Genomic DNA, 25,106 nt, shown 5'->3' with positions numbered 1-25,106 from the left:
GCGAAAGAACTCATTTTTTTTTTTTTTTTTTTTTTTTTTTTTTTTTTTTTTTTTTTCTTTTTAAGTCAAGCGGAAAGACAAAGTGAAAAGAAACCAGAGTCAGGGAAACTGCCAACCTAGTCTGGCCATAAGGATTTCCTTTAGTCTGTCTAGGTTCCCCGCGGGAGCAGGGACTGGTTGGGAAGAAAACCAATGTCTTGAACTTTAAGGCAGATTTTAATTACTATTGCCCGGTGACAGGAACCTGGGAAGAGGTCAAGGTGTGGTTAGGCAAAGGCGGCTCCCGGGAAAGGCACTAGGAACGGCAGGACAGAGAACTGCAGGAGAAAGCGACAGAAAGGATGAGGAGAATGCACCGGCACCCCAAGGTGACGGAGTAGAAAAACTCTCCGCCGGGGGAGCCGCGCGCCGCTCAGGTGGCCCTTTCCCGCTCAGGTGAGCTCCTCCCGCGCCTCCCATTGGCCAAGGCGTCCGTGGCGCTGGGAGGGCGACGCAGCCCGGTCTAGTTCAGGGTCTAGGGCGGCGCGTCACTTCCGGTAGCGCGGAGCTTGTAAAACACCCTGGAGAGAAAATGGCGGCGGCAGCGGCTTCGGCGCCTCAGCAGCTCTCGGATGAGGAGCTTTTCTCTCAGCTCCGCCGTTACGGCCTGTCTCCTGGCCCAGTGACGGAGAGCACCCGCCCGGTCTACCTCAAGAAGCTGAAGAAGCTTCGAGAGGAAGAGCAGCAGCAGCACCGGTCCGGGGGCCGCGGCAACAAGACGCGGAACAGTAATAACAATAACACGGCTGCTGCCGCGGTCGCCGCGGCGGGAGCGCCGGCGGCGGCCGCGGGGCTGGGGGGCCGGCCGGTCTCTGGCGACCTCTCCTACTTGCGGACTCCTGGGGGTCTGGGCCGAATCTCGGCCTCTGGCCCGGAGAGCCCCGTGGGAGGGCCCGGGGGCGCCTCGGCCGCCCCCACGGCTGGCAGCAAAGTGCTGCTGGGCTTCAGCTCGGACGAGTCGGACGTGGAGGCCAGTCCCCGGGACCAGGCCGGCGGCGGCGGCGGCGGCGGCGGGAGGAAAGACCGGGCTTCGCTCCAGTACCGCGGGCTCAAACCGCCGTCGGCGCCCCTGGCCGCCAGCGAGGTGACTAACAGCAACTCGGCCGAGAGAAGGAAGCCCCACTCGTGGTGGGGGGCCCGGCGGCCGGCGGCTCCGGAGCTGCAGACCCCGTCGGCGAGAGATGCAGCCGCGGAGGACGAGGAGGAGGAGGGGGAAGACGGAGAGGACAGGGACCCAGAGGCCGAGGAGCCGCTGTGGGCGAGCCGGACGGTGAATGGCAGCCGGCTTCTCCCTTACAGCTGCCGGGAGAACTATTCGGACTCGGAGGAAGAGGAGGACGACGACGTGGCCTCCAGCAGACAGGTATTAAAGGACGACTCCCTTTCCCGGCATCGGCCCAGACGGAGCCATAGTAAGCCTCTCTCTTCGCTGACTGCTAAATCGGCCGGCGGCCGGCTGGAGACCTCAGTTCAGGGAGGGGGAGGAATCCCGATGAATGACAGGGCGGCGGCTGCGGGGAGTCTAGACAGGAGCCGAAACCTCGAAGAGTCGGCGGCGGCGGCGGAGCAGGGAGGAGGGTGTGATCCCCTGGACTCTAGCCCCATTCCTAGGTACCGTGTCACCGCTAAGAAACTGGCCCCTCTCCTGCCCCCGCCACTGACCGACATGGACTCAACCTTGGATTCGTCCACAGGCTCCCTCCTTAAAACCAATAATCATATCGGCGGCGGGGCCTTCAGTGTGGACTCCCCCAGGATTTTTTCCAACAGCCTTCCTCCCGGTGCAGCGGTGGCTGCCTCCAGTTCACTCAGGATCAATCACTCCAATCATACGGGCTCCAATCACACCTACCTGAAAAACGCATACAACAAACCGAAGCTTTCCGAACCCGAGGAGGAACTTCTCCAGCAGTTTAAACGGGAGGAGGTGTCCCCTACAGGGGGTTTCAGTGCCCACTACTTGTCGATGTTTCTCTTAACTGCTGCCTGCTTGTTTTTCCTAATACTGGGACTGACTTACCTAGGAATGAGAGGGACAGGAGTATCCGAGGATGGAGGACTCAGCAGTAAGTATTAAACCCTGTGGGTAAGGTCACAAAGGGGGTGTTGCTAGTGGTCTGCCCTCACCCCATTGGGCATTTTACACGAGGTGACTTCTGCCTTTAAGAACATGTATTAATAGCGACACGCGGCAGATCGAGTGCATTTGTGTCATCTCTAAGAAAGGACGTTACCATGATCAGAACGAGAATCCCACGACTGGTTTTACAATTTTTCTGTATAATGTAGTGGGAAATTCAACACCTCTCGTAAAACGAAATATTGCCAGCTTGTCAGCAAAATGCATTTATGTGTGGGTCATAAATTCTCTTTTAGCCTTAGATAATTATGTGTGCAGATGCCAATGAACACTTTTGAAGTATTTTGATTGTTACGGGACATCATAAATGCATAAATGTTACAAATCATTTGAGATGATTTTTCAAATTGAGTTGTGATTCTACAAGGTAACGTAAGATCTCTTGAAATTCCAGTTAAATACTTTGTAGTATGAAGTTCTACATCTAGGTAGTTCTATAACTTCTTTAAAGTGAATGAATGTGGAAAGTAGGAAGACACAACTCTAAGTTGATTGCTGAGCCCAGAGCATGCCCCTTCCCACCAGTGAAAAAGGTGGTGGTAGGGCAGGGCTGGAGTTGGCCGTGAGATTTTTCCGTTATTGGTTTCTAGGCCCTGCCGTTTACTTGCTAAAGGACTGTAGGCAGGTATGGTGTGTTCATTCATTCATTAAGCCAGCTTCATCTATGCTGAGCACTTAAACACAGCAGTGATAAGTCAGAGCATCTGTTCTTCAACACAAGAAGATAAGTACAGATCATTTTGTGTTCTGCGAAGGAAATAAGGATGGAGTAATTGATACATGCTATTTAGAGATGGGGAGGGTAGCTACTATGTGAGGTGAGACCTGAAGTAGGAGGAGACAGCATTGTAGGGGGACAGGAGAGCTGTCCTGGCAGAGATTATAAGAAAGGCCTTGAGTTGAGCCAGAGCCCTCCTGTAGGTTAGAGTGGTTACAGCACCTTGAGCCAGGGGGGCGAGCCCAAGTTTGAGCTTCCCTTTCCTAATCCTAAAATGATGCTAATGTTGATTAGAATGATGCCTACGCAGATTAAAAGAGGGAAAAGTAAATGTAGTGTGCGATGGACTGCTGAATATATAATTTCTTAATGTTAGGGCCCCCTTCCCACTCCTCCTGAAATCTGTCCCTTTCATCCAACTTGAAGTCACTTTATCATAATTGGTATTTATAAAATCAGGCTTGCGATTGGGTGTTTGTTTGTTTGTTTCAAAATAGTGAATGATGCAGTTAGCGGATTTAAAAAGAGTAGGAGTCAGAATAGTGTAACCTTTGATTTGTGTATAGCCATTTCTAAGATCATCAAATAACAGATTATTACTATATTGCTTCATTAGAGGGGTTAGAAGAGGACTGAAACCCAGCACTCATTTTAACTGGTTCCCTGGGAGCAAGAGTAATATATTGTCTCCTGTCTCAGATAATTTGGGAGAAAAAGAAATAGGTCATATTAGAAGTTAAACTAATGGAGTGCATATAAATTAAATGACATTATCAGCAGTACCTATTTGTATCTGTTTCTCTAATAGCTAACTGTATGACCTGGCCTTTTTCTGAGTACTTTGTACATATCTAATTGATCTTCCCAACACATCACAGATGCAGATTTTATAGATGAGGACAGTGAGGCAAGGAAGAAATGACTGACTAGCTAGTGAGTGATAGTACTAAGGTTTGGCTTCAGTTTTTTTTTAAATAAATTTTATTTAGTTTTTTAAGTTAATTTATGTATTTTGAGGGAGAGAGAGCATGCATGGGAGGGGCAGAGAGAAAGAGAGAGAATCCCAAGCAGGGATTCTCTGCACCGTCAGCCCAGAGCCTGACACAGGGCTCAAACCCATAAAACGCGAGATCATGACCTGAGCTGCAATCAAGAGTCGGATGCTTAACTGACTGAGCCACCCAGGCGCCCTTCAGATTTTGTTTTCAACTGTAAAGCCCGTATTCTTAGCACTACTTTGGATACTGTTTGTAGAGAGCTTTCTAAATAAGAGAGCACTTTTATTAGGATTGAGAAAAGAATTGAATATTGGTAGGATTTCATAAAGAATTACTGATGAGCACAATTCTCAGTTAAGGTGACTGTCACATCTGTTAAGATGAATGAGTAATGTTTCCTTAGATACTAAAATTTCAGATGGAATAGAAAAGGATAGGACTGCTAGGGTTTCAGTAGCCCCCTCACCTTCACCAGTAAGACAGGAAAGAAATTATAAAGTGTTTTTTGTTTTAATGAATGGTAAATGTAACGTAGTTTGGGTGATGGAAACAACAGTTGATTAAGAGGTAGAGGATCTGGGTTCTAGGACTTGGTCCACATGACTTTAGTCAAGGTCTGTATTAGATGGGTGTAATAATTTCTGCTGTCTGTGGTGATGTTAAGAGGATCAAATTAGATAGTTTATTAAACAACCATAAAGTGGTATTATTCAAAAGTTTAGATAAAATTCGTTGTATTTCTGGTAAATTACAGTATGTATGTAAAGCAAAATTGTTTCTGCAAATATTATTTAGTAGTATATTTACTTATTCAACATGTAATTTTCATTAACTTCCACTAAAATACACTGTAGACATTGATACAGAAATTTGAATCAAAGTTAGGGAATCCTTAAATGTACTATATATGTGTTATAAATTTGACTTACTGTATAATATATAGTGGAAAGAAATGCCTGCTAATTCAGTTAGTTTGCACACCTAACGGTGAATAATTTTCACTCCCTACGTTTATGTGTTCTGAGTCCTTTGTCATGAGTATAATGGTTAACCAAGGCTTAACCATAGGGTTCATTGGTCAAATAGTGTGCTTGAGGAAATACTTTTACTTTGAGTAATAATTTCACCGGAAGATTGTAGGTTATATATGAGAATAAGCTTTAGTAAGCTTTTATTAGCTGTCATTTAAATTATGTACAACATGTAATAGATTAGCCTTTTAAATAGTTCTTAATCATTTGGTCTTTGAAAATTTTTATCAATGTCCTAGTTTTATTAAATCACTTTTATTAATTAAATTACTATGGGTCTCTTCTTCCTCATCTGTAAAATGAGGGGGTTGGATTAGATGATCTCTAAATTCTTTGTAGCTCTAAGGTTTAAGATTCTAACTTTGAACTGTCCTACCAAAACAATTCAAGGATCAGTCTACAGTGAGATTAGATCATGACAACCCAGCAAAGGAAAATGGAAATGCAGAATACACTATCTTAGGTACATATGGGCATTATTTAAAAATTGTTTTCAATTATAAAAGACATGATTTTTGAAACATTTATGATTTAGAAAATTTGGATAGAGATGTATGAAGCAAAAAATGAATAGATAGTAGGTATATATATCCTTCTAGTCTCCCACTTACCCCTGGTATAATAAATAAGTTCAAATAATGCCTTTCAAAACTTTTTTAGTGCTTTTCACGTAAACACCTACATTCATATGTATATGTGTTTGTGTACATTTTCATTCAACAATAGAGTGCCTACTATGTGCCAAGCACTATTTTAAGCATTCTAGCGGGGGAAGATGGGCAAGTAAATATGAATTTAAGAGAGTGATGATTGCTAACACAAGTTTATGATAGTAACTTTGCCTGGGGTAGAGGGATATGTAATATTACGTACAGGTGAGCAGGCCTCTCAAAAGAGGTGACGTTTGAATTGAAATCTGAATGACCTGAAGGAACTAGCTGTTGACAGGGAGCAAAACATTCCAGGAAGAAATAACAGCCAGTGCAGGACTCTTGGGGCAAAAACCAGCTTGGCAAGTTGAAGCAACAGAAGAGAATGGCCAGTGTGGCTAGGGTATAATGAATGAGAATGGCATATGATGAAGTCAGAACTAGGCAGGGGCCAGTCATAAAGGACCTAAAGGCCTTGAGGGCCTTGGAAAGGAGTCTGAATTTTATCTTAAGTGATATACTATACCTAGCCTGCAACTTGTCTTTTTCCCTTAACCTTGTATTATGGGTAACTATACTAAGTTTAAGTACGAGGCATAATTTAAAAATCTCACTCTCCGCTTGTCCCTTTCTCATCGTATAAAAATGCTAAAATCTCTGCCACCCTGGAAATGTTGTTCTTCAACCCTCTGTTCTTCTCTAGCTGTTACTCTCTTCTCAGCAAAGACTGATATCTTTTTGCCTCTGCCATTGACTCAGCCCCTGTCTAGTGTAGCTTTGTTTACCATCCATTCCTCTGGAATCTCTGCTTCAAGTCATTAGTTAACTCAATTGCCAAATCCAAGAGAGGTGTTGAAGTTCTTATCTTTGCCTCTTTGAAACATTCAGTGCACTGATAACTCCTCCTTCTTGAAACTCTCCCCTTCCCAGACTTCTGCATCACTACTCTCTTCCAGTTTTCATTTACTCCTGTCTGTGTTTTAAATATTGGTGGTCTCTGGAACTCTTGTCTTTGTCCCTATCCTTTGGTACAGTTTCCCTAGGCCCTTTCCTCCACTGGCCTGGGTAGTACCTCCTGATTTTATATATTTACCTTAAATGTTCTCTCCTGAGTTCTAGACTTAACTGTTTGTTTATTGGACAGTTTTGTGTTTTTTTTTTTCCTGGATGTTCCAGAAGTACCCACTCTGTGTACTCATCAGCTTTCCTTTCACCTTCTTTCCCCCATTCTGTTCCCTGTTTTAGTTCATGGCACTTCCGTCTACCCAGGACTCAGCTAGGAACTTTGAATTTACCTAGAGTCCTTCCTTTCCTTCATGTTCCTACCAGACCTCAAACATCAATCCAGTTGATTACTAAGTCCGGTAGTTCTACCTCTTACATATGTTTTGAATCTTTTTCTCTCCATCACTGTTGCGCTAAGTTAGTCTATTGCCTGAACTGTTTAAGTAGTCTTCTAACAGGCTTCTATGTTGTAGCTCTTCAGTCTGTTTTCTGTGCCAGAGCAATATGTCTAAAACACAAATGCAATAATAATTCACTCTCTTGCTTAAAATTACTCAATGGCTTTACCTTCCTTATTGGATAAAATCTAAATTCTGTGGCTAAACTGTTCATGATCTGACTATGCTTTTGCTAGTTTCATTTCCTACCAGTTTCTCTTACCACATTTTAGTTTCTGGAAAATTAGGACTTTCTGGATACTAGTTGGTGTTCACTGAACATGTCATGACATTTTGTGCCTTTGTACATTATCCCCTTCTTTAGGAAGGTTGTTTCTTCCTTTTTTTTTTTTTTTTTTTTCAACGTTTATTTATTTTTGGGACAGAGAGAGACAGAGCATGAACGGGGGAGGGGCAGAGAGAGAGGGAGACACAGAATCGGAAACAGGCTCCAGGCTCTGAGCCATCAGCCCAGAGCCTGACGCGGGGCTGGAACTCACGGACCGCGAGATCATGACCTGGCTGAAGTCGGATGCTTAACCGACTGCGCCACCCAGGCGCCCCGTTTCTTCCTTTCTTAACTGCTGTTCATTCTTAAAAGCGTCACCTCTGGATATTTTCTCTGACTCCTGTCTTCTTTACTCTGGTGTTTGGGTAAACTCAAACTCTGCTCAAATAAGATCTAATGCCTCCTTCATAGCATTTATTATAGAGTATTGTAATTTTGAATGTTCGTTGTGCCAGTTAGATTACAGCTCCTGTAGGATGAATTGACTGCACTGGTAAAGGGCACAGGCTTTACATTCGGCTCTGAGTTTGAATCTCATTCCTCTTATACCTGCTCTGTGACTTTACTAGAAGATACTCAGTTGCCTCATATTAAAAATGAAGATGATAATACCTGCCTCAGGGTGACTTTAAGCATTACCTGAGGTAACGTATGTGAAGTTTTTAGTATTGTTGCCTGGCGTATGGGAATTGCTTGGTAGACCCAAGTCACATTAGTATCTTGGCACAAGTTCTTTCCTCAGTAAATATTTATTGAGATGATCACATATCAGATACCCAATTTATATGCATTGATTAACTCATCATGTAACTCAGTAATTGCTTACCTATTCAGTACCTAATTTAATACGCAGTATTGGGAAGGATGCAGAAGAAATCTCATTCTTGCAAAAGCCTCCACTCCACAAATAGTCGCAGAAAATGGTTAAGAAGTATACTTAATATTAGGTGATAAGTGCCACACTTTGTAAAAGGGGGGGGGGGTGGAATTCATAGTGAGCTGATCAGTCTCAAATGGTCAAAAGTTCAGGTTCCAAATTTGGACTTGATTCTGTGGGTTGAGCAGTGGGAATCCATGGAGGTTTTAAAGCAGAGGACTAACATCAAGTTCTTCTTAAAAGAAGGATAAACAGGTGGTGGTATAGGTAATGGATTGGTAAGGTTGGAGAGCAGGCGTGGGGTGATAGGCACTATAAGCACACACGGAGTGAGAAACACCCGAGGAGGCTGATAATGTGGGGATGGAATAGGGTCTGTCATTTGAAGAAGGTCATATAATATTTGATGACTGTTTGGATCCAGAGAATAAAGGAGAAGAGTCAAAGATTATTCTGAGTTTATGAGCCTGGATGACGGAGACAGTACTATACCATTGATCGGTGGATTAGAGATGCTGAAGAGGGATCTTTCTGGGGGAAAAGTAGTATAGAGAAAATAAGTTTTGGGGGAGTTTATTTTTTGAGTTGTTCAACTAGAAATATCCTAGGTTATTGTAGTTATATAATTGCATTAAAGATGAGAGAGACTGGTGCCGAGTATACTAGTACTGTTTACTAGAGGAATAGATATCTTTTTAACACTTTTTTTTAAATTTTTTTTTTTAATGTTTATTTTTGAGACAGAGAGAGACAGAGCATGAACAGGGGAGGGGCAGAGAGAGAGGGAGACACAGAATCTGAAACAGGCTCCAGGCTCTGAGCTGTCAGCACAGAGCCCGACGCGGGGCTCGAACTCACGGACCGTGAGATCATGACCTGAGCCGAAGTCCGACGCTTAACCGACCAAGCCACCCAGGCGCCCCTAACACTTATTTTTTTATTAAAAAAATTTTTTTTAATATTTATTTTTGAGAGAGAGAGAGACAGACAGACAGAGCACGAGTGAGGGAGGGGCAGAGAGAGAGAGAGAGGGAGACACAAAATCCGAAACAGGCTGCAGGCTCTGAGCTGTCAGCACAGAGCCCGACGCAGGGCTTGAACTCACGAACCGTGAGATCATGACCTGAGCCGAAGTCGGACGTTCATCTGAGTCACCCAGGCACCCCTAATACTTATTTTTTTAATGTATGTGTGGTTTTTTTTTAAAACCAAGATGAAGCATTGCAAAAGGGTACCATAGTTTTTGGGTTTTTTGTTTTTTTTTTTTTTTACTTTTTCAAGTAGTTACAGTAGCCACTTGGTTCAAAACTTGATATCTATAATGAAATAGGTGTAAGGATTTTGAAAATTAGTTTCCCTCATTCCTTTTTTTTTTTCTTTAATGTTTATTTTTGAGAGAGAGAGACAGAGTGTGAGCAGGGGAGGAACAGAGGGAGAGGGAGACACAGAATCCAAAGCAGGCTCCAGGCTCTGAGCTGTCAGCACAGAGCCTAATGCGGGGCTCGAACTCACGAACCGTGAGATCGTGACCTGAGCCAAAGTCAGACATTTAAGTGACTGAGTCACCCAGGCGTCCCTGTTTGCCTCATTCTTGAAGAATGAGAGCTGAGTGTTACTTTGAAAAACTTTACATGTAAGGAAAAAAAATTTTCTAGGCCTCTAAGAATATTCCTGGGAACACCAGGGCTTTGCATATCCCAGCTGGATGATTTAAATAAAATCTACTCTGTGAAAATGTCTTTCATTTGAAAATTATCTCTAGAATAACTTAAAATAAGAATCACCAGAGTGAAAACATAAGAATTCCCCATGAGTGTATCCAGGGAGCCTAGTTTGAGGAAGATTGGCGTAGATATCAGGGCTTGGATTAAGGAGGTTGACCTGGGTTTGCATATTGGCTCTTGCGCTAATTAGCTTTTCTGTTAAAGGCAAGTTGCTGAACCACTGTGATCCTCAATATCCTCATCTGTAAAAGAGAATTAAGTGAGAATTAAGTGGAATAAGGCATGTAAAGTACTTGGCACAGTACATGACACATAGTGATCACAATAGCAGCTGACCCTGTGCGGCCTTATGCGCCAGGCACTGTGCTGAACAATTTTAATTGTTGTTTAATCTTCATGAGGCAGCTATTTGTCCTGTTTTGTAGATGAGGAAACTGATACTGGGCGAAGCTGAGTTTGCCCAGGGTCATGTGGCTAGTAAGTGCCGAGGCAGTGTTTGGATTCAGATAGTGTCTCTTCACCACTCTGCTAGATTGCCTTTTAACATGTGTAAGTGCATAAGGACTGCGTATATGTTCTCTACCATTATTGTTATCTAGAAGATTATGAAAAGATATGGATGGGTGAAGCAGATTAATGCATGAAATCCTAGAAATGCCAGGAATAATCTGTGAAATCTAACAACTTTAAGACAAAGTACAAATTTGTACTCACTCAACAATTAGGAATCTTGTGTGGGACTATTTATCCTTTAGATTAATTCACTAATTCATTGGTATATGAGGTCAGTCTGCTGTAATAAAATACAAACTATAATATATAATGTGTAAAATAGGAAACATGCTATTTCTATTTTTTTTTAATGTTTATTCACCTTTGTGAGCGAGCGAGAGAGAGAGAGAGAGAGAGAGAGAGAGAGAATGAGCAGGGGAGGGGCAGAGAGAAAGGGAGACGCAGAATCAATTCAAAGCAGGCTCCAGGCTCCGAGCTGTCAGCACAGGGCCCGATGTGGGGCTTCAACCCATGAACCGCGAGATCACGACCTGAGCGAAAGTCAGGCGCTTAACTGACTGAGCCACCCAGGCGCCCCGGTGCTATTTCTAATTTTTAAAAGATAACGTAGAGTCTCTCAAAACTGGTGGGTAAAAAGGTCCTCTGATTTTGCATTAGCACTTTCAAACATGTTTTCCATTGTTCCAGTTTCAAGACATAAAAACCTTTAAATATAGCACATTTGTTCTTCCAGTTTTTGCTCCTTTTAAATAAACTTTGTGTGTTTTTTTGTGTTTAGGTTTCTTTTAGTGGAAATGATCCATTCTGTAATTTCAGGGTTACTTTTAAAAGTCAGATGTTTTCATAATTAATCAGTAGAATTGTAAATTTTTAAAACGAGCTTCTTCTTGCTCATTATTTTATATTAACTTTACCTATCTGAAAAATATTTTATATAAGTAAAAGGAATGTTACCGCGAGGAGTTTTATAACAACAGCACAAAGAGAGAGTTAATTTAGTTTATAAGTAGTCTAAAAATGAAGTATACCTTAAAGTATTGGAAATCTTCTCCCAAATTTATGGTAAACAAGTGGTGGTAGTAACTTCTTTATGAAAATTATATCATAATGATATATCTTTAATCCTGTATTTATTATACACTAAAAGTAACAACCATTTGGGATCCCAGCCTAATCTAATTGTGGAAATGGTTAATGACAGTTATTATCTGAAAGCTTCAGATTTTGACTTCCATACTCAGATTTTATTTTTAAAAGATTTTAAGGTGAACAGGTAGCAGTGTATTTGAGCAGTAACCTTGGCTTTTGCTATTTTAATAGTGCATGATTTAACCTGAATCCCACAAGTGATAGTTTTATTTCATTTTTTTGAGACAGAGAGTACACACAAGTGGTGGAGGGGCAAAGGAAGAGGGAGAGATTCTTTTTTTTTTTTTTTTTTTAAGTTTATTTATTTTGAGAGAGAGAGCCTCCCAGGCAGGCTCCGTGAGGTCAGCATAGAGCCCAACACAGGGGCTCGAACTCTTGAAGAACTCACGAAACCACGAGATCATGACCTGAGCCGATATCAAGAGTGGGATGCTTAACCTACTGAGCCACTCAGTGCCTCAAGGGAGAGAGAATCTTAAGTAGGCTTCACACCCATCATGGAGCCTAACATAGGGTTCTTTTTTTTTTTTTTTAATTTTTTTTTTTTTCAACGTTTATTTATTTTTGGGACAGAGAGAGACAGAGCATGAAGGGGGGAGGGGCAGAGAGAGAGGGAGACACAGAATCGGAAGCAGGCTCCAGGCTCTGAGCCATCAGCCCAGAGCCTGATGTGGGGCTCGAACTCACAATCGCGAGATCGTGACCTGGCTGAAGTCGGACGCTTAACCGACTGCGCCACCCAGGCGCCCCTAACATAGGGTTCTATCTCGTGATCCTGAGATCATGACCTGAGCTGAAATCAAGAGTTTGGCATTTAACTGTCTGAGCCACCCACACACAACTCACAAATGAGAGTGTTTTGTTTTTTTTTTTTTAATCTTCATTTAATTAATATTCTTTATTAACAACACTGTCAAAATAATTTTTAAACAAGTGTTGACCAGGAAGAAAGTGTTTAGGTTTTAATATTTATTTGACATATTTAAATTTTACATATTTTACATCATGCCTTTGGAAATTTATTTCTAAAATTTATTTCTAATTCTATTTAAAGGATTATAAAAATTTACACTGGGGTGCCTGGGTTGCTCAGTCGGTTGAGCATCCAACTCTTGATTTCTGCTCAGGTCATGATCCCAGGGTCATGGAATCAAGCCCTGTGTCAGGCTCTGCACTGAGTGTGGAGCCTGCTTGATATTCTCTCTCTTTCTCTCTCCCTCTCCCTCTCCCTCTCCTTCTCCCTCTCCCTCTCCCTCTTCTTCTCCCTCTCCCTCTCCCTCTGCCCCATCCCCCCACTTGCTCATGTGGCTCTCTTTCTTAAGAAAAAATTATACTAACAAATAATAATGTCTGAAAATAGGATAACAGATTTATCATGGAGAAGCCATAATGTATTAATTTTATGGTGTCTTAGTTTTTTCTTTGTTCTAGAGGTATAGATTTAAAATTATACTACATCTTTTGTCTGGGTAGCAGATTTATTGCTCTATGTTCATAGCTTTTTGCTTAAAACAATATCAAATGGCAAGCTAAAATTTAGAAAAAAGGCTTGGGTGCAAAACTATGCAAGGGTTTAGTTCAGCTGTCCCGAACTAATTGAATGGTGAATATGCACCAACAATTACTTCCTGCCTTGAATGTGACATGAATAGAAAAAAAAAATGGCTTTAGGAGCAATGAGCATTTTAACACATGAGTACAATATTTGTTTTGTTTTGCAGTTAAAGTTTCCTTTTATATGTATATGTGTACAAAAGGAATTTGCTGATTGTGGCTAATTTTTGAAAGCACTTTATACTTATAAAGTGTAAAAACTTCCATATAGAGAGGGTCATTGAAATTAATTAGGAGAGGGGAGATCTTAGAATATCTGTTTCTTCTAGTCCCTGGGTTATGGCTTGGTCAGCCTTATTAATGACTTTGTAGGTTTATAAGGGTACGTCCCATGGTATCCGTTATTTTCTTGTTTGATTGAGTTTACTGGAAGCAGAATTCAGTTTCTCCTTTTCATCCATTCATGCACTCATAAATTATTGAGCACCTACTATGTGCCAACTAATACCAGAAGATGAGTATATACTTTCTGGGATTATAGGACTGAAACTCTTCTCCCAGACATACTGTCTCCCTTTCTCCCACGTGGTGGTGGTATTCTCTTCTTTCTCCTGAATATTTATGCAGTAACTATCCTCCAGAATTGAGATTTGGTTACCATGCAGCACTGCATAGATTTGTATATTGTGACTTAGGAAACGTGACTTTAAAAATTATTTTCTGGGGGCGCCTGAGTGGTTCAGTAGGTTGAGTGTCCAACTCTTGATTTTAGCTCAGGTCATGATCTCATGGTTGTGAGATTGAGCCCATGTTGGGCTCTGCGCTGAGTGTGAAGCCTGCGTGGGATTCTCTCTCTCTTTCTCTCCCTCTGTCTCTCTCCACTGCTTGCATTCTCTCTCTCTCTCAAATTAAAAAAAAATAATTACTATTTGCAGCAAATTTGAGTATGCCCTATGGTAGAGTTTACCACAATGTGTACTGTATACAAAGAAATAGTTTTCATTTCTTCCAGGTTTTTAAAAGTACTTTAAAAAGCACTTCTTTTTAAAGGAGGAGACATCAAGAATGAATTTGCCAAAAATGGAAATGTTATCAATATGAAGTGTTTATGATTATAGTTCAAGATGTTCTAGAAGTATTCTTAAGCTTATGACAAAAAGTCTTGTTTTGTTTTTCAGACATGTCATCTCCAAATGTTCCTTCTTTCAGATTTTAAAGCCTTAAATGATAAAAGCATTTATTGAGAACTTCGTATGTATGAGCACTTCATCTTAATTTTTATGAGTGGAACTATACTCATATTATCTCCATGAGTAAACTGAAATGTAGAGAGAATACAGTTACAAGTGACTTGTCCAGGATCCTCAGCTACTAGTAGTTTTGGGGCTAAGCTTTGGGGCTAGCATTTGAGCCCATGATCTGACTTCAGGGTCCACAATCTAAACCACTAGGCAGCAGATTTTTTTTATACATCTTTTCTCACCTACCAACTTTATTTGGGCAGTTGAGTCACTCATAACCTCTGGGCCTTGGTTTTTGCATCTGTCAGATTAGAGGATAGTAAAATCAACTTTTCTTCTAGCCAGTGACTTTTGTAGGGAACTAAAGTAATAATGTTTATGGAAATGCTTTGGAGAAATTTGAAGCGATACGTGACTGTATATTTTTAATACAGTAAGTTAGAATTTCCTGGCTATAGTAGTCTAATTAAACAACACATGGTCAGCACTGTGTATGATATGTCTTGTCAGTGATGTTAATAAGTAATAGAAGAGTCTGTTACGTTTATAATCCTTATTGGTATTTTTCAACCTTAATCTCAAGCTGTCCAAGCAGATAAAAGGAGTCTTCTTTTTTTTTTTTTTAATTTTTTTTTCAACGTTTATTTATTTTTGGGACAGAGAGAGACAGAGCACGAACGGGGGAGGGGCAGAGAGAGAGGGAGACACAGAATCGGAAACAGGCTCCAGGCTCTGAGCCATCAGCCCAGAGCCTGACGCGGGGCTCGAACTCCCGGACCGCGAGATCGTGACCTGGCTGAAGTCGGACGCCTAACCGACTGCGCCACCCAGGTGCCCGAAAAGGAGTCTTCTTTTTATGTTACCTAATTAGCTTTATCTCTGGGTGCTGCAAAGGAGTGTTCTTATTTTTGCAGTTATGTTAACTTCATAGGTTATGAAGCACAAGATGAAATTCAATTTTAGTCTTGTTGACCACTAGAGGCTTGATTTGCTGATCTGAGAGTCAGAGATGGGATATGTTGCTCTAGTCCAAAATATAGTAGTGAATTTGAGATAGAAAAACATTTATTGGGAATGTGGATGCGTCTTAGCGTAAGCTTCTGTTAATATTATCTGAAGAACAGACTGCATGTGCAGCTGGGAGAGAAGGATGGCCTGTCACATGTTATTCTTCAGCTGGTTTGTAAGATGCCATGAGTACTAGTATTGCTGAAGTGGGAAAATAAGGTGTGTCCCTGGGAATAGGCAGTAGACTGGAGGGTAATCAAGAGATTGGGGGGTATAAAATAATGAAATTCATTTGATAAGCAGTATATTAAAACCATGTTACTTAAATTATAAGGGATTTAAAGTGCATTAGGATCTTCAGTCTTCTAGATGATTGATATGAAGCACGTAATGAAATTCTTATCCTATTTCGCATTTGAAACTGTATCAAAGATGCGATTTGTTTAGACCAGAGCTGTCTAATAGAAATATACAACAAATATGGAGTAATTAAATCTTAAGTCACTACAGTCAATTAGAAGTAGCTGAGCAGTGGCAGAATGAAATCTCTCACCCGCCTGCCCTAGATAAATAGCCATGCTTGATAGTATAAAGGTATAAAGTGGTATAAAGGACTTCTTAGCAGCTTAAAGTAGAAAAGATACCCCTAAATTCTCACTCATTTCTTATTGGGGATATTCCTTTATATTCTTTTCACTAATTTCCTATTGTAAACTGCTTTGTATAGCCTTTCAAACTAGACAGGTAGGAGGGAGGGATGGCCTTTAAAAAAATTTTTTTTTAATGTTTATTTATTTTTGAGACAGAGCATGAACAGGGGAGGGTCAGAGGGAGAGAGGGAGACACAGAATCAAAAGCAGGCTCCAGGCTCTGAGCTGTCAGCACAGAGCCCGACATGGGGCTCGAACTCACGGACCATGAGTTCATGACCTGAGCCGAAGTTGGACACTTAACCGACTGAGCCACTCAGGCGCCCCGCGATGGCCTTTTGATTCTGGCACATGACCGTCCCTGGAAATAAGGCGAAAGTTAGCTCCTCTTTAGGACAATGAAAACAGAATGACTAATAAAGCTTTTGTTGGCATAAGAAAAATTTTAAGGGTTTCAGTATCTTTTTGAGAAAGATTTTGGGGTGCTCTCATTCATCATGCTCTTTGAATTGTAAAAATCACCTCAATTCTTTTACAAGGTGCTATTTTATGGTAGGTTTATATTTAGCAACATCTCCTAATGAATTTGAATGAATTATTTGAATGACATTCAGATTACTAGAGAATGTTTGCTCACAAAGTCAAGCGGTTTACTTCCAAAAGGAAAAAATGGGCAGTCCTTAATTTTTGAATGGGTTGTTTTCCAGATCATGTGTAAGATAGATGCTTGAACTTGGAAATATTTAAGTACACTGTTGTTTAAAAAAATTTTTTTTAAAATATTTAGTTTTGAGAGACAGAGTGGGGAAGTGGCAGAGAGAGGGAGACATAGAATCTGAAGTAGGCTCTAGTCTCCGAGCTGTCAGCACAGAACCTGACACAGGGCTCAAACTCATGAATCACGAGATCATGACCTAAGCTGAAGTCAGACGCTTAACTGACTGAGCCACCCAGGTGCCCCTTAACAACACTGTTTTTAAGTTTAAGTTCCCAGGCTAGCCCATAGATGCTTATTTAAAGTTGTATCCTGTTTTAGCACTAATATACTATTGGTTTAACTTTTGAGTCCTCAGTGCAGTGGGTCATGTTCTGTGGGAGTTGGATTAGGAAGCAGATTTATTTTTTGGCTTTTTATGTTTTCTTCTACTTTTCCTTCTCTTAATTCTTGTTCTTCTACTGGCCTAAGCTTCCTGCTATTTTGCTGTAATCTTGGCCAAACATCTAAGTGCTCAATACTTCAAATCTTTTTCTTTTTTTAAATTGAGAGATAATGGACATATTATATTAGTTTTAGCTTATACAACATAATGATTTTATATATGTATATACTGCAAAATGATTACCACAGTAAATATAATTAACTAACACCCATCACCATACATAAGTTACAGTTTTTGTTGTTTTTGTTTTTTTTTTTCTTGTGATGAGAAGTTTTAAAATCTGTTTTGGCAGCTTTCAAATGTATAGTGAAGTTAACTATAGTCACCATGCTGTACATTACATCTCCAGAACTTTAATAATCTCTTTATAACTGGAAGTTTGTGTCTTTTGACCACCTTTACCTGTTTTACACCCCGACCTAAATGAACCCCCATCCCTGCCTCTTGCAACCACAAGTATGTTCTTTATACCTATGCCTTCAGTTTTTTTTAGATTCCATGTATAAGTGAGATCATACAGTATTCATCTTTTTATGACTTAACAGCATAATGCTGTATAATAAAATAGGCCCTTGTATTGGGTGCTTGACAAGTATAAACGTTCAGTGTTCTTAAGCAGTTTTAACATTTTACAGATGAGGACCCCATAACGGAGGATTAGGTTAATGACTGTCCAAGGTGATAGTTCAGAGGAGTTAACTGAGTTGTGTCTGTGGCTGATCCCAGCAGTGTGACCTGAGAGCTCATCCTCTAACCATTGTACTCTGCTGCATTCCTCTTTCACATACTCTCTCCTTTACCAAATTTCAACTCCTTTTATCCTCTCAGTTCAGCTACTTTTAGCCAAATGTTAGGGAAAGCCATTTGATTAAATTCATAATATTGTAGAATTCTGATAGTAAAATCATATGATTTTATGATAAAATTTGATAATGTGATTATCTTTAGTGAGAATTGAGCCAATATGGAATTAGAGCTTAGCCCCACCTCTCTAAATCATCCTTCTTCTTTGTATGTAGAGTAGTTGGTGCCTACATTTTTCATTTAGAATTTATGTCAGTAATTCTTAACTTATGGGCTGAGAACGTCTTGGGGGCTGTACCCATTACAAAGGGTTTGCTCCTCTCATACTGTGTATTGTTTTCAATGGTATACCAATACTGCTGTGGTTAGAAAACAAAATATTTTTCTTCGTAGAATTTTGTCATATTAATAAGTGAGTGTTAAAAGTACTGTTGTGGGGATCTGAACATCTTGATATAAATGAAGAGATCCTTTTACTTAAAAAATGAAGAACCTTGGGGCTTCTGGGTGGCTCAGTCAGTTAAGTGTCTGACTTTGGTTCAGGTCGTGATCTCACGGCTCGTGAGTTCGAGCCCTATGTCGGGCTCTGTGCTGACAGCTCTTGCAGCTTGGAGCCTGTTTGGGATTCTGTGCCTCCCTCTCTCTCTGCCCCTTCCCCGCTCGTCTCTGTTTCTCTGTCTCTCAAAAATTAATAGACATTTAAAAACATGGAGAACTATTGCTTTTAAAGCTTGCTATAAGGAAATTATATAGACTGGTTATATTTTAGAATTTGTTTTTAAGACATTCATAATGAATGTCAAGGGATCAGTTGTCATGTTCAAATGACTGACTGGCTAACTTACCAACTGGTAAAAACTCTAATCTTTTCTTTTTTTTTTTCAACGTTTTTTTTTATTTATTTATTTTTGGGACAGAGAGAGACAGAGCATGAACGGGGGAGGGGCAGAGAGAGAGGGAGACACAGAATCGGAAACAGGCTCCAGGCTCTGAGCCATCAGCCCAGAGCCCGACACGGGGCTCGAACTCACAGACCGCGAGATCGTGACCTGGCTGAAGTCGGACGCTCAACCGACTGCGCCACCCAAGCGCCCCTAAACTCTAATCTTTTCAAGATAATTGTACTTTAAATGCAAGATCTTTATTATCTCAGATTCTATCTGTGATAAATGAAAATTTTGGCGATTAGTAAAAAATTTAGGCATTATAAAAATTTTTGGCAGGGAGTTTTACCTTAGGGTCTTCATTTCCTCTCTTAACTCACAGATCTTTTTGAGAACTTTGTCCTTTCTTCCCAGTAGCTCCAGGGTAGAGACAAATTAAAAGCGGAGTAGTGGTCTATTGTGTTATTTTGTAATCTGAGTGCTGTTTATTTTTTATTTCTTGCTAGGTTGGGAAAAGAAGAAAAAGCTGAGATTTATTAATCTCCCTTTGTCCCCACCAGTATCTCTATGCATAGTTAACAAACATTCTGTTTTACATTAGGTTACTACAGTGCCCAAGAACACAAGTCATACATGTTGGAACTAGCATTCCTTGCTCTCGAGTTTTACCCCACTACCTTTTCAGTGTGAAGAGATACTTTCTGTTCATCTGAGACGTTAGATGTCAGTTGAAAATCTGATATGATTCCAACATCCACTGTGTTCGTTCATGTGGAAGCATGCATTTTATTCTTAAGGTTCTGTATATTCCTACCAACAAAAACAGTCTTATTTAGTCTAGTTTACCTCATGTCGTAACTGCTTACATTTTTATTTATTCAGTGGTTTTGTTTTGGACCTTATGATGACATACTCAAATACCTCTGTTTCCCTGGTGACTTTTCATTTCTGTCTGTTTTTTTCCAGAGCCAAAAGTTAAGATGTAAGTTTTAAGCACATTGGTCATAAAGCCAATGATGGGGATTTTCTTTGCAGTTCCACATTCAGTTTATATGTTTGTTTTGATCATACTTTAATCTTTTGCTTTGTTTATACGTATAATGCCCTTTTCCCTTTTAACAGCTACACTTCTTGTCCCCATTAGAAAAATGAAACCAGAACCGTCGTTTAGATTTTTTTTTTAGTACTATTCACCTTTTCATTGCACTGAAGCTTTTCTCTCTCCAGTTTTCTTGTCTGCACATTGCCTTCGTGCAACGCAAAGCTAATTATCTGTAATCATTTACAGTGTGAAGACACAGTGCATTGTAATTGAGAATATAAACTGGAAGAGCTCTGGTGTGTAATTGTATGGGAAATGCATGTTGCTTTATTGCATTGCACAGGGGATAGGTTGTTCAGTGTATCACGGATTCCTTTTGGCTCTCTCAATTCTCATTTAGCAATATTGTTTCAGAACAGACCTTGTTATAATACAGTTACACTTGTATTCTTGGCAGTGCAAACCTTGAGGAAGTGTCACAGATAGTCTCTAGTGTGTAACAGTTAATGTTTAAAATCTCTTAATACAGTGAGCTGTCACCATGTTTAATAGATTACAGTATTGCATTAGCATAAATTCGTTTGGGTGCCAAGTTATCTGTTGCACAGATGCTTGGTATTATTTATAGGTTTGTATCCAACCTTTGTGGGTTGACTTGCTTTTATTTTTCTATTCACTTGTCACCATGCAATAGCATAATTCTTCAACTGGCATATGTGCAGAAGTGGTTTTCAAGAAGAGATCTGTGAAAGTACTGAAAAAGCAGATCACTCAAACTTTTGGACCTTGAGCAGTATAGTAAGATGGGCTGCTAGGATTTAAGTAGACATATCACTTTGTCTTTTTTTGAATGTGTTATATACTACCTTTCCTCCCAACATCAGTAAGGTACAGAAGTGTCTTTAGCTGACAAAGTTAGGTGGAGACAGCAGCCAATTGTTTCCCTCTGAAGTTTTGAGCCATTAAAACTTAGGGTGTGTGTGTGTGTGTGTGTGTGTGTGTGTGTGTGTGTTGTGGTGGGAAGAGGCTCATTATTAACTTTATATTTTATCTTAGAGTAAACTTTGAAATTTTCTTAAAGTGTAAAAGTCTTTTGGATAAACATTTTTGTTTGAATGGGAACTTCAGTTTTAGTAAGTCTGATTCAGTAATCAATAATTCTGTCAAATCTTGAGTTATGGATGCTCTATTAAGATAGCAGAGCTCATTTTGGGAAGGAGTAGATTCTTAAAGTCTCTTAAATGTGTAGTATTTTGATATTTTCTTGATCTTCTAGTCATCTGGCTTTCAAATTTAGTAATAAATTGATTTTAGGTAAATAAAGTCAGTCTTATAAAATCACTGGTAAGTGAATTACCTCCAACTTAATAGTGAAGCGTGTAAGAAAAGAATTTTGAGGGGCGCCTGGGTGGCGCAGTCGGTTAAGCGTCCGACTTCAGCCAGGTCACGATCTCGCGGTCTGTGAGTTCGAGCCCCGCGTCGGGCTCTGGGCTGATGGCTCAGAGCCTGGAGCCTGTTTCCGATTCTGTGTCTCCCTCTCTCTCTGCCCCTCCCCTGTTCATGCTCTGTCTCTCTCTGTCCCAAAAATAAATTAAAAAAAACGTTGAAAAAAAAAAAAAAAGAAAAAAAAATTTTAAAGAAAAGAATTTTGAATGTTTGTGAAACATTTACTCTTTAAAAACTACTAGACACAAGCTCCTATGGATATTTTTCTATATGCCAAGTTTCTGACATTATTTTAGTAAAAAAGATAAATGTATTTTGAAGTTGTACACGTAAAATACATGAACAAGGCAAAACCAAAAAAAACCCTTTATATTACAATAACTTTTCTAGTTTTTTTGCAAAGGAAATTTTCAGTTTTTGATTTGCTAAAAATTTAGATTGAATTGGAAGGAAAAGAATGTTTTTCTTGTACAATATTTAAAATTAGGGTTTTTACCTGATGTGTCTGGGTATCAAAGTGATCTTTTGCCAGTTTTCTGATTGGATTTTAGCATCATCAGTAAATATTTTGTTTTAATACTTTTTCTCCCCTAGCATTTTGTTATGAAAACTTTCAAACAGGAAATTGAAAGAATTGATGCTGTGAACACACATGTATCCACACCTAGATTCTACTTTAGCATTTTCTGTATTTGCTTTGTTGTATATCTTATCCATCACTCTGTCCATCCATCATTCTGTCTTTCAAAAACTGTATTTCAGAGTAAGTTGAAGACAGGATACTTTTTATCTTTACATATGTCATGCATATTATTGAGGGTGAGGTTCTTTTTTTTTTTTTAAGGTAAAATTCACATACAGTCAGATGTATCAGTCTTTAATGTACCATCAGATGACTTTTGACAAATGCATCCAGCTGTGCAAGTTGAATCCCTGCAGATAGAGACCACTGTCTTCACCTCCATGAGTTTACTCATGCCACATCAATACTCTGTCACTGTTTTATTCACCATAGAGTAGTTTTGTGTGTTGTAAAACTTCATAAGTGGATTCATAGAATTCTCTTTTGTGAGGCTTTTTTCAGCATATTTTTGAGGTTCTTTGATGTTGCATTTTTTCGATAGTTCAATCCATTTTATTACTCTTGGTTTGTTTTAAGGCTCAAAAGTATTTTAGGCAAAAAATTTTTACCCCTTTCTGAACTCCTAAAGTACTTGATACTAAACTCTAAAGTTGTATTGAGTGTGTTATATATCGTAGTTACTCGTTTATCTCCACTAGTCCTTAAGCACTGTGTTCTCAGAACATGGTTTACAGAATACGCTCCATAAATACTTGTTGAGCAATCTGTGGTTAGAAGTCTTACTTACAGTTTTTGTTATAGAGATCTCAAACTTGAGGTACAGTTATAATGTGAAATTAGTGCTTGGATAAAGACGGGCATCTCAATTACAGTCTGCTATCCCCCCCTCGCTGCCCCCCCGCCCCCCACCAAGGAATCTTCATTTTTATGGTGAGCAAATGTGAGATTTTCAAATGATGACAAGGTTGAAAGAGGCCATAATTGTTCTTTCAGAGATGAAGAATAAGAACCAACCAAATAATAAGGCCATTGCCAACTTAACTATAAGTTTTGTTCTTTTATTTTCTTGGACACAGTATTTGTTTTTAGTACTTTGATATCCATATTTAAAACTCCTTTGATTTTATAAAATCATGGTGTATGTTCTGTTTTTCGTGAAGAATAGTTCTTTGGTTTTTTTGTTGTTTTTTTTTTTTTTTTTTTTTTTTGGAAGGAGTGCACACTGTTGCCTCTCTTAAAGCAGGGCAAGTGAAAAGTTGAGAGTCTTATAGGATTTGAAAAGTGGAGAAGCTTTTGAGGTTTTGCCCTCTTTCCCTTCTTCACTTGCTATCCCCATCTAGGTCTGTACCTCTGTAAATCCAGATGGATAGGTGGAGTTAAAATGGAAAGTTTATTTATGAGTAGAACAGGGGTGGTACAAGAGTTCACCTTAGGCAGGCTTTATAGTAGCCAGTTTTTGTCCATAAAACTTGGTTTTGCTTGCTGATGTAATGTCCATATTCACAGTAATATATTAAGTATACTTGATGTGAACTGTTCCTGTCTTTTGGAATAACTATATTTAATAGAGCTATGAAACAATTAGAGAACTCTCAGAGAACAAAAGGGCAATGTGCTATGTTGCAGAAGAATGTGCCGCCTTGTTCACCCTGTCCATTTTTAGATCGGTTTGGCTGATGGTGAAATGTAGAAGTTTGCCACACACACAGGTGCAGTGTTCTGCAGCTGTTGGAAACATTTGCCCCCCCCCCCATTTCCTTATATATAATTATGCTCTGTTTAAACCCCTAAAGCTAGAAGATGGGATTTGAGAGCTTGAATGTCTGTTTACAAAAAGGTACAACTCACAGAGATAATTGGTCATTTAGTTAGCTGAATTTAACTGTGCCTAGATGACTTGAAGTTTCCAAAGACTAAAACCTAGCCTTAAGGTCATAGAGTTTTAGAATTATAAGAGACTGTCTTTGAAAGTGCCTGTCTGCAGTTAGTGCTTTCCAGACTGAACTTTTTTTTTTTTAATGTTTATTTTTTGAGGGGGGGGGGGAGAGAGAGAGAGAGAGAGAGAAAGAGGGAGAAAGAGAATACGCGCGAGTGGGTAAGGGGCAGAAAGAGAGGGAGACACAGAATCTGAAGCAGGCTCAAGGCTCTGAGCTGTCAGCACAGAGCCCCACACAGGGCTTGGACTCACGAACTGCGAGATCATGACCTGAGCTGAAATCAGACGCTTAACTGACCTGAGCCACCCAGGCGCCCCATAGTAGCTTTAATGAACAAAGTGTCATGGCGGCAGAGAGCAGGGGAGTGCTGCCCCTGGTGGACATGGGACACTTTATAGGTTGATATACCATGGAACGTCTTTGCCTGGACTACAGTTAGGGTACTTGGTTTTGAAGTTTTCCTTGTGTATTCTCTAACAGCGGTGTCTTTTCTTCATTCCCATTTGGGCATTTTTCATGCATTATATCATAAGGAGATTAAACTTTAATAATTCCATATCTGAGAGTTCTAGAGAAGAATGCTTTCCTTAAACCAAAGAAAACAAATATTTTCTTTTCTGTAGTTGTTTTTTATATAATGAAAAGAATGTAGGCATTGGAGTCAGATGTAGGTTATGAATCTCTGCTTTTAAAACTGTTAACTGCAAGAAAGCAACCTAATCTCATAATGCATCTCTATTTCTGTACATAAAAATGGGAGTAATACCTGCTTTAAAATAGTGGTGAAAGTTACCTCCTGCGTACATGGCATCAGTATTCCTGAATCTACTAAGAGTTCAATAAATATAATTTCCTTTTTATTCAAAGAAGAAGGTTGCAGAGTAATCAGGATTATAGTGCCTACTACTCTGGCATTGGTGAAGCTGTTATTCTTGGAGACGGCAGTATGCTTTCAAGCTGCTATTTGTTCAGTATATATTTAGCATCAAATATCCTCAAGGCATTGAGATAGGTAGAGATTTTGCTGTCTTGTTGGGGGAGGAAATATTTATTTATTTTGAGAGAGACAGAGAGGGCAAGCAAGGGAGGGCCGGGACAGAGGATCCAAAGTGGGCTCTGTGCTGACACCAGAGAGCCCGATGTGGGGCTCCAACTCAAGAACCCCGAGATCATGACCTGAGCTGAAGTTGGACGCTTAACTGACTGAGCCCCCCAACAAATAGTTAA

At 40.0% G+C, this 25,106-nt stretch overlaps 1 protein-coding gene and 1 long non-coding RNA gene across 2 annotated transcripts in view; one reads left to right on the top strand and one right to left on the bottom strand.

Annotated features, from left to right (window-relative positions):
• The first annotated feature begins 531 nt into the window (after positions 1-531).
• Positions 532-25,106, top strand: part of LEMD3 (LEM domain containing 3) — a 66,009-nt gene continuing 41,434 nt past the window's right edge. The window contains exon 1 of the mRNA XM_025926826.2: positions 532-2,105. Coding sequence (XP_025782611.2) covers positions 572-2,105 — 1,534 coding nt within the window. The 5' untranslated portion in view covers positions 532-571. The remainder of the gene's footprint in view (positions 2,106-25,106) is intronic.
• Positions 16,145-19,534, bottom strand: LOC147579069 (uncharacterized). Its single transcript, XR_015253514.1, has 2 exons — positions 19,221-19,534; positions 16,145-16,384 (listed from the first exon to the last, which is right to left on the bottom strand). It is a non-coding gene; the product is annotated as an uncharacterized LOC147579069 (long non-coding RNA).

Source organism: Puma concolor, chromosome B4, assembly GCF_028749965.1.
Source record: "Puma concolor isolate L17-30 chromosome B4, mPumCon1.1.hap2, whole genome shotgun sequence".
NCBI lineage: Eukaryota > Metazoa > Chordata > Mammalia > Carnivora > Felidae > Puma > Puma concolor.
Note: the sequence above shows the minus strand (reverse complement) of the source record. Positions and strands in the feature narration are given on the sequence as shown.